This window comes from Neomonachus schauinslandi, chromosome 6, assembly GCF_002201575.2.
Source record: "Neomonachus schauinslandi chromosome 6, ASM220157v2, whole genome shotgun sequence".
NCBI classification, from domain to species: domain Eukaryota; kingdom Metazoa; phylum Chordata; class Mammalia; order Carnivora; family Phocidae; genus Neomonachus; species Neomonachus schauinslandi.
Window position 1 is genome coordinate 27,413,582 of NC_058408.1, and position 16,197 is coordinate 27,429,778.

The window sequence follows — 16,197 nt, forward strand, 5'->3', positions numbered from 1 at the left end:
GGGGGTGGGAGGATGGGTTAGCCTGGTGGTGGGTATTGAGGAGGGCACATTCTGCATGGAGCACTGGGTGTTATGCACAAACAATGAATCATGGAACACTACATCTAAAACTAATGATGTAATGTATGGGGATAATATAAGAATAAAAAAAAAAAAAAGACCATTCAGGGTGTTGGCAGAATCCAGGTTCTCGTGGCTGTAGGTCTTAGATCGCCACTTCCTTGTGGCTGTCAGCTGGTGGCTGCTCACTGCTCCTCGAGGTGCCTACACTCCTTCCCACACGGCCCCTTCCATCTTCAAGCCAACAACAGCACACTGAGTCCTTTTCATCTTCACATTTCTCTGGTTTCCCCTCTGTCATCAGCCAAGAAAGCTCTCTGCTTTTAAGGGGTCATGTGATTAGATCACGCCCACCCAGAATAATCTCCCTGTCTTAAGGGGAATTGTGCCACATAACATAATCAGAGGGGAACTAGCTCATCATATTTCTGGGCTCTGGAAATTAGGCCAGGACATCACTGGGGAGCCATTTTAGAGTCCCAACTACCACAAGGATCCCTCTTTATTTATTTAATTTTTTTTTATTTTTAAAAAAGATTTTATTTATTTGACACAGAGAGAGACACAGCGAGAGAGGGAACACAAGCAGGGGGAGTGGGAGAGGGAGAAGCAGGCTTCCCGCGGAGCAGGGAGCCCGATGCGGGGCTCGATCCCAGGACCCTGGGATCATGACCTGAGCCAAAGGCAGACGCCTAACCGACTGAGCCACCCAGGTGCCCCTATATCATAAATATTTCTGAGAAGTATCATTGCCAGATTGTCACTATCCAATCAATTTAATATGTATGTAGAATTGAGATGATGTAATGCCACCTCACATTATTCTAGACATCTCACTACATTTTAAAAGATAAATCATTCTTTATTAAATTATAGAACTAGACGTCTTTTTTGTATCTATACATCATGCTACCTAAATATTGGAATTTTACAGTTCTTATTTTTTATGCAGGCCTGTACCTTTTCTTTGTGGATATTCCTAGCTACTGAAGAATTTCTCAATTTTTTGGAACTCACAAATCACACTTATTATAGAAGGAAATGTATACATATACTAAGGCCTCCCCAAAATATCCAAGGCAAGCCATTTTATATTTAAGATAATTCGTAAACTGTTATGATCCATGAATACATCTGCAGGCTCAGGCACATTCTCTGTCCAACCTTTCACATGCTGCACACCACATATGATGAAAATGACCAACGAGAATGAGTAGCTCTGAAACTTGTGACTCTAGCAGGTGGGTCACATTTCTCACATTTAACACATATTTTTACTTTCCAAAGAGCTCAGAGTTTTAGGTCCTCACTGCTGTGCCCAGACACCTGAAACTATGGTAGCACATGAAATACACTCAGAGAATTCAAAAGAGCAAGGCTTAGTGAACACATGAGAAAAGAAGCCTGATCATCTCTTCCCCCCCCCCCCCAAATACTGTTAGGTACTGCATATAAGAAGTCACACATTTAGAAGTCTCTAAGTCAGCTTCCGGATCTCATCCCATTCCTCTGTTAAGGCTCTTCAATAGAGGGCCGCCTGGGTGGTTCAGTCAGTTAAACATTAAGCGTCTGCCTTTGGCTCAGGTCATGATCCCAGGACCCCCTGTCGGGCTCCCTGCTCAGTGGGGAGTCTGCTTCTCCCTCTGCCCCCCGCCACCCGCCCCGGCTTCACTTGCTCTCTCTCTCTCTCAAATAAATAAAAAAAATCTTTTTTTTTTTTTTAAAAGCTCTTCAATAGATGCTATTACTAACCACCACTAACACCTCTTTTAGGCATTAAGCTTTCCATTCCCAAAGCCTGGGAAAAGATAGATTTTTTTTTACATGGTAAATGTCATTGTATAACAGCCTGCTTGGGCAGCAGTTATTTTAAATTTGGACTAGGCTATGAATCAAAACCTTTGCAGAAGGGTTAGTGAGGCTCTCCAGACCTCACATTTCAAGAGGAAATAAATACTTAACCTAAATAACATAAGGTAAACCATTTTACTTCTAAGTAGGTCCCACACAAGGTCAGGGACTCCCTCTGCTCTTAGCCTTTTCTCTTTCTGTCCCCACAGAAGCCAAAATATTAACTCACACATTTTAGAGCTATAGATGCACTAGGAAACTGCAATAAACAGGTATCTGAATTGTCCTGGGAAAACCTATGGTTGGCCTTCAACTCAGAAATAGGGTTTTCTAGTGTGTGGCCTTTGACTCCTTTCCAGGTGGCCAAATGGGATAGGAACAGAGAGATCAGATCTTAATTAGGCAACAGTGTTCATTCCCTGTATTTATAACAAATGCCCTTGTGTGCCGAGCTCTGTTAGTGATACTTAGAGGAATAAAATAGATATGTGCAGAATCTAAGACATGGTTCTCTGATGTCAAAAAGCTCTTCTTTGGGGAGGAAAGATAAGCATATCCATAAAACAATGAGAGAGTGATGCAAGAAAGGGATCAAACACTAGACTTTCTGCTACATACAGCAAATAAAAAAGCAGAAAAGAGAGAGACCAATACTGACTAGAGATTTTCAGCAAGGCTTCATGGAAAGAACAGGCCTAACGGGTTCATCAGTCTGGAGTTTGAAACTAGGTGGTCATGAAGAAATGATACTATCATGAGTGACTTGTAAGAAGTCTGGCACAAGTTGGGACCTTGTTAGGGCCACAGTTATTTAACTTCTCTCTGCCTCAGTGTTCTCATCAGTAAAGTAGGGGAAATGGTACCCAGTGTATAATGTTATCAAAAACACTAAATGAGAAAATAAATGTAAGTGCTTGGGACTGCACCTGGCATATAGCGAATGTTCTATAAATGTTAGCTATTGATATTACTACAGTTTTCTCTGTTTTTCTATTCTCTCTCCCATTCCTCTTTGGTCCTTTGGCTCTGCCAATGCTTGTTGGCTGCAAGAATAATAAGCTCAAACAAATTCCTTGGCACTCAAGTAAAGGGTTTTGATTATTGTAGATTTTGATAATCCAGGCTAATTCCTACTTACCCTTTCTAACCTACAGACATTAAGGTCATTATTCCAACCATATGAAGTTAATAAACATAAAGGTATAAAAACTCCTATATGAAAATGTTGTTTTCATAAGGAACCATAAAGGTTAAAGTCCAGACACACTTTTAGGATCTTTATCTCATCATTGCATTGGTAGAACTCCCTGCATTATGTAACCAAAGACCGGCTGTGATGAGAACTAATCCCCCAGTTGTGGATAACTGCCACTCACTGCATAATAAACAGGTTAAGAAGAGAAACAAAAAGGGCTGAAAAAGAACAAAAGGCGGATGAAAGCCAACTCCAATTGCTTCCCTTGGGTCTTCTGACGATAATTAGTTGTCCGTTCACACAAATACTATGATTGAGATAGAGAAATAAAAAACAATGCTGAATAAGTTGGGAGCTTTTTCAAATTTGAAAAACCACCCTAGGTCGCATAGCTGATTATGTACAGAAAATAAAACTAGAACCCTAAACTGACCTCCTAAATTTCTGGATTCTTTGGGAACTAAAGCTTATCACTGTAACATAGTTGACTGCAATACCTCCAAACAAACAAACAATATATAAGACCTGCTTTCTGCGCAGTGACTGAATAGGAAAAACGATGGGAAGAAGCCACACGTTGTTACTACCTGCCTCACCCCAACGTTTTATTCTCAGCTCTTTCCTTATGCTACATCTACTCCTCAGACAAGCTCACCACTCCTATGGCTTAATCATAAATATCAATGTTTTCAGCCCATAATTTTCTCCTGAGCTTTAGACCAAATTTTTCCTGGATATCACTACCTGAATGTTCCAAACCTCTAACTCAACACACCCAAAGTGAAATCATTTCCCCCACTTCATGCCCTTTTTTCCCCCTCCTGCATATGCCAACTAAGTTTTGTCAAGCCATCTTCTTCTGAGTCACCTAGACCAGAGACCTGGGAGTCATCCTTGACTCTGCCCTCTCACAGGTTCATCCTTACCCCCATTCTATCAATTCCCAGTTCTTATCAATTCTACCTTCTAAATAGCTGAATGTTTCTCTGTTCTGCCTGGAGAATGTCTCTGTTCAGGCCCTTATCCTTTCTCACCTGGAGTATAGCATTCGGGTCAATGGACTTAACCTCCAGACCCTCCCTCTACAATCCAGCCTCCATAGATGCCAGAAATATCTCTCAAATAAGCAATTCTGATCACAGCAACTTTACTTCAACTTTTCAATCCTTTATCTACATGATAACTCCCCAAATCCTCAGAATGACATACTAAGCCCCATATGACCTGGCTCCTGCTATGTCTCCAGTTTCATTTCCTATTATACTCCTAAATATATCTTTTGTTCTAGCCACACTGATCTTCAGCTCTCAAAATAATCCTATATTTTCTCATACATTTTTTCCCACTTTTGTAATGTAATTTCCTCCTTCTTTGACCACCTATCTTCTATTGGTCTTTAAATATCTGGCTAATGCATTTACACTTGACTGATCTGCTAAAACAAAAAACACCCTGGACTTGATTTTCTTTTTTATCTCCCCAGTTAGACTGTCAATTCCTTGAAGGCAGGGACTATATCTATCATTTCTGAATTCCAATGTCCAGGATAGGGCCTATTGCATAGCAGATGTTCAAGGAATGTTAATGGTGGGAAGATTCAAAATAGAGTAGGTGGCCTTGATAAACATTTATCATGGAAACAGAAAATTGCGGAGGGCCAAGGGTAGGACATGGCTTGCATTTCTGTGTTGTCACATGGAAACTCCACGAAAGGAACTGATGCCTTCAAAACTCCCAGTCTCTCTGGTCGAAAAACCATGACTTCAGATGCCATCTCATCCAGCTTTATGTAGAACATGGGTTAACTAGTCTACTATCTATCTAAGATTCCAAATGGGGAAACTGCTTTTGTTTCTACAGGTTCTACTATTCTTGCTTAGGAGATTCCTTGGGTTATAGAATTACTGCTGTTGACTTTTCTTGAGTGGAATTAAAAAAGAAAACAGATACACTAGTGGTTTTCATTAGGGGAAAAAAAGTGGTTAATAGATTGCACCATTAATTAGCCTTATTCACCCAGACAAATGTTTCTCATTCTGTGACAATGGATTATAAAGCAAAGTGAAAAATGAATTCCAGATTGGTAGTGCCCACATGCAGTATGAGAGGTAGAAAGGATAAGATAATACACTAAAGAACTGTTTGGCGTTTGCCACAGGACAGCAGAAAGGACATGCAAAGAATGACTATCAATATTGATAGTCTGGAAGGCTAAGAGGCAGAGGGGAGCCTGTTAACCTGAGTGGCCACATAGACAAGGTCTTGTGAAAGCAGCAATCCTTTATCACTCATTTGTTTATCAAATGTTCTCTGATTAGTTTGTAGAGCTGGTTATAAAACAAAATAAGTTGGTTAATTGTTCCCTTTAAAAACCTTATGAAAAATCTCCATATTTTCAGTTGAGATATAAATCCTGAAGGAATAGCAATCCAGATTAAATGGGAAATGCTACTGATCTTGTTTTATAGATGCAGGTCCAATCCTATTATTGTAAAAACCAACCAATTCAATGAAAATCTGTCTAATTAAGAGATTCCCAGGGTTCAGTTGATGACCTACTTACTTCAAGACTATTCAATATAATAAATATCAGCTAAGCCCTACAATGTGGACATTCTTTAGTATTTTATCATCTTTGGATATACCTGTATTGAAAAATGTTTTGTTAAATTAGCAGATAATAATTTGAAAGCATCGACAAATGATTATCTGGCTCTTGTTTTCAAGGTGATTTAGACCTGCTAAACCATCTAAATTGACTAATTTCTAAGTTAATAGAATTAATATACTTGAGACCTGATAATATAAACGGTGAGTAAAAAGCAAGAGCTAGAGGTGTCTAATGTAATTGTAGTTCAGAATTATTTTTTTTCAGTGTTGGAAAATTACATCAAAAGGAAGTTTTTCTACTAATTGTGTGAACCCAGCACCTCATGTAGTTGCTTCAGAGTGTGAGAACAGAGGCTAAGCCTTCAAATTCTCATACGTAAATACCTGGTATGGTTCCCATTAGAAATTTGAGTGAATTGGGGCGCCAGGGTGGCTTAGACGGTTAAGTGTCTGATTTTGGCTCAGGTCATGATCCCAGGATCCTGGGATTGAGCCCCTTGTGGAGGCCTGCTTGGAGTCCTGTGGCAGGTTCTGAGCTCATCGGGGAGTCTGCTCTTCCCTCTCCCTTTGCCCCGACCCCTGCTCATGCACGCGCGCGTGCACGCTTGCTCTCTCTAATAAATAAATAAAAATCTTAAAAAAAAGAAAAGAAAGTAATCTGAGTGAATCTGGAAGCTGTTCTGCTTTCCCTGAGTAAAAAAATCAGAGATGGGTAGATATGTTACTCAGGGAGCTCCACAAATTTTAGACACAAAAGAGATGTTGGACTAGTGTGAACCTAGTGTGAAAGCCAAAAGACTTGTTTAAAATTATTTCACTATTCAGGGTCAACAGAGATCAAAACAGCAAATATTAAGAGTATACCACTTAGAATAATCATTTTATTTTTTAAAAAAGATTTTATTTGGGACACCTGGGTGGCTCAGTTGGTTAAGCGGCTGCCTTTGGCCCGGGTCATGATCCCAAGGTCCTGGGATCGAGTCCCACATCGGGCTCCTTGCTCAGCAGGGAGCCTGCTTCTCCCTCTCTCTCCCTCTGCTTGTGCTCTCTCTGTCAAATAAATAAAAATCTTAAAAAAAATTTTTATTTATTTATTTGAGAGAGAGAGAGAGCGAGAGAGAGAGAGCTCACACAAGCAGGGGGAGCGGCACAGGGAGAGGGAGAAGCAGACACCCCGCCAAGCAGGGAGCCTGACGTGGAGCTCGATCCCAGGACCTTGGAATCATGACCTGAGCCAAAGGCAGATGCTTAACAGATTGAGCCACCCAGGCACCCCAGAATAGCCATTTTAGTGGGGGATCGGGGGGTGGGGATACTAAAAGAATGGATGATGGATATTTTCCTTATGGAAAGAGAGGGGTGTATTTTTTTTTTTTAAAGATTTTATTTATTTATTTGAGACAGAGAGAATAAGAGACAGAGAGCATGAGAGGGAGGCGGGTCAGAGGGAGAAGCAGACTCCCTGCCGAGCAGGGAGCCCGATGCGGGACTCGATCCCGGGACTCCAGGATCATGACCTGAGCCGAAGGCAGTCGCTTAACCAACTGAGCCACCCAGGCGCCCGAGAGGGGTGTATTTTTTAAGATTTTATTTATTTATTTGACAGAGAGAGAGACAATGAGAGAGGGAACACAAGCAGGAGGAGCAGTGGAGGGAGAAGCAGGCTTCCCTCAAAGCAGGGAGCCCAATGTGGGGCTCGATCCCAGGACCCTGGGATCATGACCTGAGCCAAAGGCAGACACTTAACGACTGAGCCACCCAGGTGCCCCAAGAGGGGTATATTTTTAAAAACCACGTTTAACAGTGTAATTTTGTGTTCAGAGAATGAAAAATATTATTTTTGAAATACAAACTAGAGAAAGTAAAATCTTAGGTGGTAAGACGTACTATTCTCTATATAAGTGATTTTTCATTAGGGAGAATACTAGTTGTACAATCTCTAGGCCAGCATTACATTTTTATATTATTAAAAAGGGCCCTAGTTTACTGAGTACAGAAACACTGAATTATGTAATGTTAAAAGTATCAGAAACTGTTGAGAGTTGAAAAGTAAAGGTATGATAAGATAGTTTCAGTTTTCCAGGACTGATAAATCATCCTGCTGTTTGTTTTCTCAAGTTAAAAATTATACCTGTTTGAGTTACAGTTTATAGTTTGCACATACTGCTTCTTGAACATCTGGCTAAGAGCAAGGTGTCCAAAATATGCTCCCCATGTGAATAACCTTTATTTAAAAATTCCCTTTGAGAGCATTTTCCTTATATGGGAGCATTTAATATTTAGCCTCTTTACCAATAGTAAGAAAAAAATCATAAATATTTATACACTGGTTCAAAATTTCAATCATTTGTTTTGAAGAATGTTGGCTTCAGAGGCCACACCTCTTGGTGCAACTTTTAGCAGAAAACCGAATGTGCACAAGTTTGCATGAGGAGAGAGAAAAAGGTGTTCTGATCTTAACTCTGAGATGCACACAGACGTGTCCCGGCATCTTTACTTAAGTATTTCTGCCTCTGAAATATGAAGACCTGTAGCCCACAAGGTCTCAAGCTCTGTGGGATCCACGGTTTCATATGCTCTGACTAGGATTCGAGAATCAGGCGTGGGAGATTCAGCAGAGCCTGTCAATTCCCTCTGTTGGTCTGTAGACACTGCCTTCCTCCTGCCTACAATTTCAGTTTCCTGGGTCCTCATTATGCCTGAACTTTGGATTCCCACAGCTACCCAAGCTTTTAACTGTCATCTTTGACCCTAGAAAGTCCTTAACCTTCCAATGTATTTGGTATGAAATCACTGTTGTGGATAAATATGGGTTTTGGACCCAGAGATACCAGGCTCTGCTGCTTACTAGCTGAGTGATGTGGGTAAGCCACTTCTCTTCCATGCATCTCGGTTTCCTCATAGGTAAAATGGTGATAGCAACACCCACCTTCCAGGGTGGCTGGGGGTTAAATGAGGTAATGCAGGTGAAGCAGCAGCCAGTTAAATAACCGGGCATCAGAAGGCATATGAGCATAACACTACCACCACATTCAGAGTGAGAAGAGGGATGGTCATAGCATTCAAAACCCATTCGTGGGGCGCCTGGGTAGCTCAGTCGGTTAAGCGTCTGCCTTCGGCTCAGGTCATGATCCTGGGGTCCTGGGATCGAGCCCCACGTTGGGCTCCCTGCTCGGCAAGGGAGCCTGCCTCTCCCTCCCCCTCTGCCTGCCTCTCTGCCTACTTGTGCTCTCTCTCTCTGTCAAATAAATAAATAAAATCTTAAAAAAAAAAAGAGTCTGTAAGCAGCACCCTAATTAGTTAGGACATGAGGGGAAACTAGGCTACAGGGGAATCTTAAGAGATAAATCTTAGTTTTATAACCCATTCAGAGTGTCAACAGCCTCCAAATTAGTGTTGCATATCTTTCACTCTCTCAGACAGTAAAGGCACAAGCACCATAACAGAACATGAATGATACACACACATCAACACTCTTTATAGTAGAGCCTAAGGCTATGCGGACCTGGAAGTTGGGTTACAGTAAGTGGATGCTATTATGGGAATCCACAGCCACTGACCACTAAAATTGGGATGCAGTCTCTTATTAAGGCCATCCATGTGCTGGTTTCCTGTAATCCAAATTTTCAAATTCTCTCCCACAATGACCTCTGTCTAAAAAGTCAGGGATGCGGGGATGATGGAATGAGGGTGGAAGGGGTGGATGACAGCCGTTAGGACTGCGACAAGAAGAAAGTAGTACTTAACTGTAAAGAAGAAATGGGTTCAAACAGAAAGGGAAAAGGCGTGTGTGTCATTAAACAGATTTTGTTGAATGCTCACGAGGTATCACACATTGCTCCAGGAACTGTGGTTACAGTAGTGAACAAATGTTAACAACGGGCTCTTTACAGCAAAGATACTGCTGAGTTTGATAAGAGGGACGGGAACAAAGGGAAACACTACTGAACTAAAAGTGCTCCATTTTGTGGCCCTCAATTGGGAGCCACCAAAAAGTACCCAACAGCTGCTGAGGGGGAAGGACTCTGTGGCTGCTTTTTTTTTTTTTTTAATAAGTATATGTTTACAGTCCCTTTTATTTTTAATAATTAATTAATTGAGAGAGAGAGAGAGGGAAACAGAGAGAGGGAGGGAGAGTGTGCACGTGTGAGCAGGGCAGGGCACAGGAAGAAGGAGAGAGAATCCCAAGCAGGCTCCATGCTCAGTACGGAGCCCAACGCAGGGCTCGATCCCACGACCCTGAGATCTTGACCTGAGCTGAAACCAAAAGTTGGACACTCAACTGACTGAGCCACCCTGGTGCCCCACACTCTATGGCTCCTTAGAAAAGAAAGGCAGCAGCCTATGAAACTCTCCTGGAACTCAACAATGGTGACATATACACTGAGCCTCTCAGTCCTTTCACCAAAAGAAGTCGTGAATGAAACAGCTTTATAACAAAATCCTTTTGGTATTCTGGTAACTAAACATCCCTAGTTGATGTCCTAGACCAACATGTCACATAGCAAATGCCACTCCATGATAATTTATCCCATGAGAAAGACACTGAAAATGAATATAAAATAACTCAGAAATGCAGAAGTCACTTCAGGTTTCTTGCAGATTTCCCCCCCCACAGCTCCCCAAATAAGGAAGCTATGACCATGATATTTGTTATTCTGTATATACAGTAGAGCACAATCTTGTTCCCTAAGAAGGAACTGCTACCTTGCCTACTACCTAATATGCCCATCGGGGCTTCTCATCGGTTGCTATTGGTAGCAGTCCTTGCTTTTGTCAGTTTCTTACAGAGGAAGACACTAAATCAGATGCAAATCGCTTCTACAGAAACATACGCTCGAGAAAAAAACTCAAGTGGATCTGCTTAGGACTGAGGAGTAAGAAAGACTCCAAGTGTCCATAACTATTGCTCGTTTTGTTTTTTCTCGCTATCACTCAATGGACACATAAAACAGGCAAGGGCATACTCTCTCTCACATACATGCCTACACAAACGTTCATAAGGAACTTACACATAACTAAGTTTAATGTATATAGTTTCATGGCCATTTGGGAGCTTTTTCTCTAGAAACATAGTATTGACCCACAAAAAAAAACAAGAAAGGGAACAACTAAAAATAGCCACAGAAATTAAGAAACGCCTGTAAGATATAGAGACAAGGACTCTAAAATCTTACTGTCAGGCAGCTTACAACTGACAGTTAAAAGCTAAGACAGAAATTGTAGTCTGACATATTTAAGTCTGCTTTTACTTAAGACTACAGTAAGTATTATGAACCATAACCTCCTGCAGAAAAGCTAACAGGGTCTTTACTTTCAAATTTTCTTTTTTCCTCTACCAATTCCCATATGCTCTGAAATGCCTTTGCTCTAAACCTAACTCCCCAAGTTACATATACATTCTCCACCTTTGACACAACTATGAACATACGTAAATAAAATGCTGCTTACTCGGAGTGTCTTGGCAGTCGGGGAGGGAGATGCTGGGGGAGAATCAGACTGAGATTTCCTATTCCGAGTGAATTCTTTACTTCGGGTATATACAGAGGACATGGTTCCTCAGGATGTAGAAAGACATTCAACCACTGGATTCTTCACGCAAAGCTGGGAAACCGTCCCTGCAGGTTTACCCTCACAGAACCTCTCCTTTTGACTTGATGCAAGAAGACTTTGGAGAGAACTAAATAAAGGATAAAAGCCACCCTGTAAATTATAGTCTTGCGCTCTGAACCAGTCCACAGTTAAACAGAATCTGAGAGGCGTGTTCCATCAATATTTTCAGTCCAGCTTCAACCACAAGTGCTCGGGACTGGTAGCTTACGATGGAGGGTATTGTGCTGAGCCACACCTTTTATGCCTAGATCGAGTCCTTGATTCTCCCAAAAGGACACTTCTTAGTGAGACTTGCTCCCCAATAAAACCTGAGTCTAGTTTCCTGATGACACTGGATTAAATCCCAGAGGAAAGACGACTTTGGATCCTGCCGGAGACGAGCCTGGGATGAACTACCGTCACTTTATCCAGAGGGAAGAAACAGAAATCCTCTGGAAATCATGCTGTTTTTCCTTAGCTTGACTCCACTGGGCTGGAAGGGGTTTAGAACTGCTGTGATAAATTCAGGTTAAACAACTTAAAAAAACAAAAAACAAAAACAAAAAAAAATACAAATAAGGAACCCAGAGTTTATGAGAAGGAAGCCATCTGAGGAAGTCAAGTTTCCCTAAGTCCTCCCAGACGAAGCTGCTTTTACATACTAACACTCACAGTCATACACACATCTTTTCCCCTCCCCTCTTCTATTTTCTGACATTCCAAATCCCTATTCGCTCAGCGAGGAATGCTGGAGAAGAGCCAAGGGCAAAGATTCACTTTCAACTCAGAATTCGGGTTGCCACTTGCAGGAGGAAAAGAAAGCCTGCCAGCTTCTAGGAATAAAGGGAGGCTCTTTGGGAACATGCTCAGGGGTGAAACCCACCAAACTTTCTGGTATCCACTGCTTCAATTAGAGTAATAAGCAGCAGTTTCAACAGCTGATTTCTCTGAACAGTTCGCTAAATATGAGAATGGGGACTTTTCAACTTCTGGATCTATTAAGTAACAAAGCCCTGACAGACACATCAGTCAAAGCACCTTCAGGCCCTTTATGTTCCACTTGAATGACAGGTCATTCCTGCCGCACCACAAGGAAGCCCAGCAAATTGAAACTTTGGCCCACTGCAAAGGAAACTCTCTGTACATTACAGACTTTAATGGCTGAGTCTCTGAGTATACAGCTTAACGGAGTTTTCCAAAACACCATAATCAGGGAAGAACAAGATGGGAAAGGGGTACAGGTAAGGGGAAAAGGGTCAGAAATGAAGAAAGAAAGCAGAGACAGGAGCGGAAATGCAAGACTACAGGACTGAATTACCCACAGGGACAATTAAGAGTTAAGAAGAAAGGAATTTATTTGCTTATTAGTGTTGAAGGTTTTTGGATTTGGCCTTGAAACATCTCAAATTTAATCTTTTGCACTCTGTTGTCATCACTACCCTATCCAACATTTCTAGGCCAAATGCTTTCTAAGCCAATGAGTTTAGCCCCAAAGTAACAACTCACTTCTCTCTGGGCTCTTGGAAACTCTATCCTGCCCTTCCTTTTCCTACACAAAATTTATATTTTTTCCTTCAAACCTTCCCAGCATGCCACTCTTTTTTCCTCTAATTATCTTGACATCTTCTTTATTCTTATAACCAATTTTGTGAAATTAAATGAAGGGAAGTGATCAGCTTCTTGGGGGTTGGTCTGAGGAAACTGGTTGACAAGGGTTTATTAAAAGAGGTCTTACTTGGGCGCCTGGGTGGCTCAGTTGGTTAAGCGACTGCCTTCGGCTCAGGTCATGATCCTGGAGTCCCGGGATCGAGTCCCGCATCGGGCTCCCTGCTCGGCAGGGGGTCTGCTTCTCCCTCTGACTCTCCCCCCTCTCATGTGCTCTCTCTCATTCTCTCTCTCTCTCAAATAAATAAATAAAATCTTTAAAAAAGAAAAAAAAAAAAAGGTCTTACTTCATTCCCAATCTAAAAAACTTAAGAAGACCGATCAATTCCACCACAAACCAGAACTATACTGTGTCTGAAAGGCCAATTATTTTGGGAATTAGGATTTATGAATCTTACGTTTTAGATCCTACTTATATAGTTAATCTCATCTGGTAAGAGTGAGTTTTTCTTTATTAGATCTTTTCACTTAGAAAAGAAATATTGACGTAAACCTAAATAGTAACATTCTCATAGCAAGCACGATTGTCTAGGGAAGGATTAGGAGGGATACTTTTTCACTCTCCAGAATGAAAGTCACCAGGTTACATTATTCCTCAAAGACATGGCAAGAACAAGTATGATCAGTCGGTTCCCTGACCTGTTTCTGTAAGATTTATACAGCGATTTCATTACTCACTGGCAATTGAAGAGGAAATGTAAAAGCCTACTACTCCCAACTATTATTCTTGTCTCTTTTTACTTCTTTTTTATATCTACTTCTAGGCAGTGGTAAACTTTTTTATATTTTAAAGTGTTTTGGGGCACCTGGGTGGCTCAGTCGGTTGGGCATCTGCCTTCGGCTTAGGTTATGATCCCAGAGTCCAGGGATTGAGCCCCGCACTGGGCTCCCTGCTCAGTAGAGAGTCTGCTTCTCCCTCCGCCTCAGCCCCCCACCCCCCACTCGTGCTCTCTTGCTCACTCTGTCTCTCAAATAAATAAATAAAATCTTAGGAAAAAAAGTGTTTTAACATACATTATCTCATCTGATCCTCTCAATACCAAGAGGCAGTAACCTAGTCTAATTAGGGGATTGGCTTTATACAGGGGGGTTGAACAAATAAACAAACATATTGAGGCTAATGGGAGCGAGGTTTCTCAATGCTGGAGAAGGCAGGTATAAGTAAGAAAAAAGGGAAACCTAGGATAAACCTTGTGATACGCAGGATCGAAGGTATTGGTGTGAACTAGTGATTTTCAATATATACAGACATAAATAACTAAAGATGTAAGAATGTGTGTGTGCACGTGTGTCTAAGTAAATGCATCTATGTATGTATTTCCTAGCTCTGTGCACTGAGAGACGTGGGAAGAGCAACACTCCAGCAGCATTTCACACACCTAGTGCCCAGATCATTGTTTCTATGTGCCACTCTCCATTAAAAGGAACAGGGCTCCCTGGACAAATGACTAATTCCAGAGTTGGGGCAGGGATAGAAAATAAGCCTCGGTCTCTTGTGTCAGAAAGTAAGGAAGCACTTTAACAATAATGGGAACATGACAAAAGGACACGGAGAGGTTAAAAAGCCAAATCTGAAACAATCTGAGCATCAAAACAAATAATGATAGTGAAAAGTTACAACCCACTGAACAAAACAGGAACCCATGAGCACACATTAATATAAATAAACGAATGAAAAAAAGAAACGAGAGAAAGTTCTTCCTTACAATAGAATGCCTACTAATAAATGTAGAAGGAGGAATGAAATTAGAAAAATGACTACTTGGCAAACATCAACATAAAATCAATCCAAGAAAGGAACATTAGTGGATACCAAAGCTAGTAGATAAAAATAGGATGAGGAACTGGATTTTACATAATCTCAAAGTATTGCCTCATAAAATACTTAAAGGAGGAAAAGGCAGCTTTACTGTGGAGAAACCTAGCAGACACTATCTTGATTTACAAAGTGATCAAAGTACTGCAAAGTAGTGGGACAAATTGTTAAGGCACAAAGAGAAGAGCAAAGGATCACTTTTTTGACACTGTAAGAAATGCATAAATTGGGTATACTTATGAGGAAACACTGGGCCCAAACTGAGGGACATACATGACAGGCCTGTTATCTTAAAAAATACCAAGGTCAGGGCACCTGGGTGGCTCAGTCAGTTAAGCCTCTTCCTTCAGCTCAGGTCATGATCCCAGGGCCCTGGGATCGAGCCCCTGCATCACGTTCCCCACTAAGCAGGGAGCCTGCTTCTCCCTCTCCCCCTGCTTGTGCACTTTCTCTGTCAAATAAATAAACAAAATATTAAAAGAAAACAAAACAAAACAAAAACAAACAACCCAAGGTCACAAAAGGCAAGGAAAGACCAAACTAGAGAGACATGAGAATCAGGTTTAATGTGTGATCCTGTACTGGATTCTTCTGCTACAAAGAACATTATTGGGACAACTGGTGAAATTTGAATGTGGCCTCTGGGTCTTTGTACTATTCTTTTTTATTTAGATTTTATTTATTTATTTGAGAGAGAGAGAGAGCACAAGCAGGGGGAGTGGCAGGCAGAGGCAGAGGGACAAGCAGACTCCCGGCTGAGCAGGGAGCCCAACACAGGGCTCCATCCCAGGACCCTGGGATCATGACCTGAGCTGAAGGCAGACGCTTAATCGACCGAGCCAACCAGGCGCCCCTGTACTATTCTTAAAATATTTCTGTAAGTTTGAAATTGTTTCAAAATAAAAAATTTTAAAAACCCACCCAGTTCTTTCATATTACGAGGGTGGGAAATGGGGGCAAATGAGGTAACTTCTTTTAACCCCAAAGAACTTTCAAAAGATAGTCTCTCATTACAGATATAATTAAGATTTTGTGTTCACCGGGCGCCTGGGTGGCTCAGTCGGTTAAGCGATTGCCTTCGGCTCAGGTCATGATCCTGGAGTCCCGGGATCGAGTCCTGCATCGGGCTCCCTGCTCGGCAGGGAGTCTGCTTCTCCCTCTGACCCTCCTCCCTCTCGTGCTCTCTGTCTCTCATTCTCTCTCTCTCAAATAAATAAATAAAATCTTTAAAAAAAAAAAAGATTTTGTGTTCACCAAAGAATTGGGTTTTTTAATGGCAGTAAGCAATCACTTGGGCTAAAGGACACAATGAACTAAGTAAGATTCATTAGGTGGTCATAAATCAATTTAGTGGTTCACAACCAGGTCAATAAAAAGTGAAACAGAATAGCAAATTTCAGAGTACATT

General features: G+C 41.4%; 1 protein-coding gene across 6 annotated transcripts in view; it reads right to left on the reverse strand.

Annotated features, from left to right (window-relative positions):
- PPP1R12B (protein phosphatase 1 regulatory subunit 12B) overlaps positions 1-16,197 on the reverse strand; it is a 201,962-nt gene that overhangs the window by 28,470 nt on the left and 157,295 nt on the right. The window contains exon 1 of one of the 6 annotated variants that reach the window (XM_021682714.1): positions 11,168-11,269. The exons of the other annotated variants lie outside the window; for them this stretch is intronic. Within the exon in view, the coding sequence (XP_021538389.1) occupies positions 11,168-11,269 (102 nt within the window). Of the gene's footprint in view, positions 1-11,167; positions 11,270-16,197 lie in introns of those variants that run through there. 6 annotated transcript variants of the gene reach the window in all.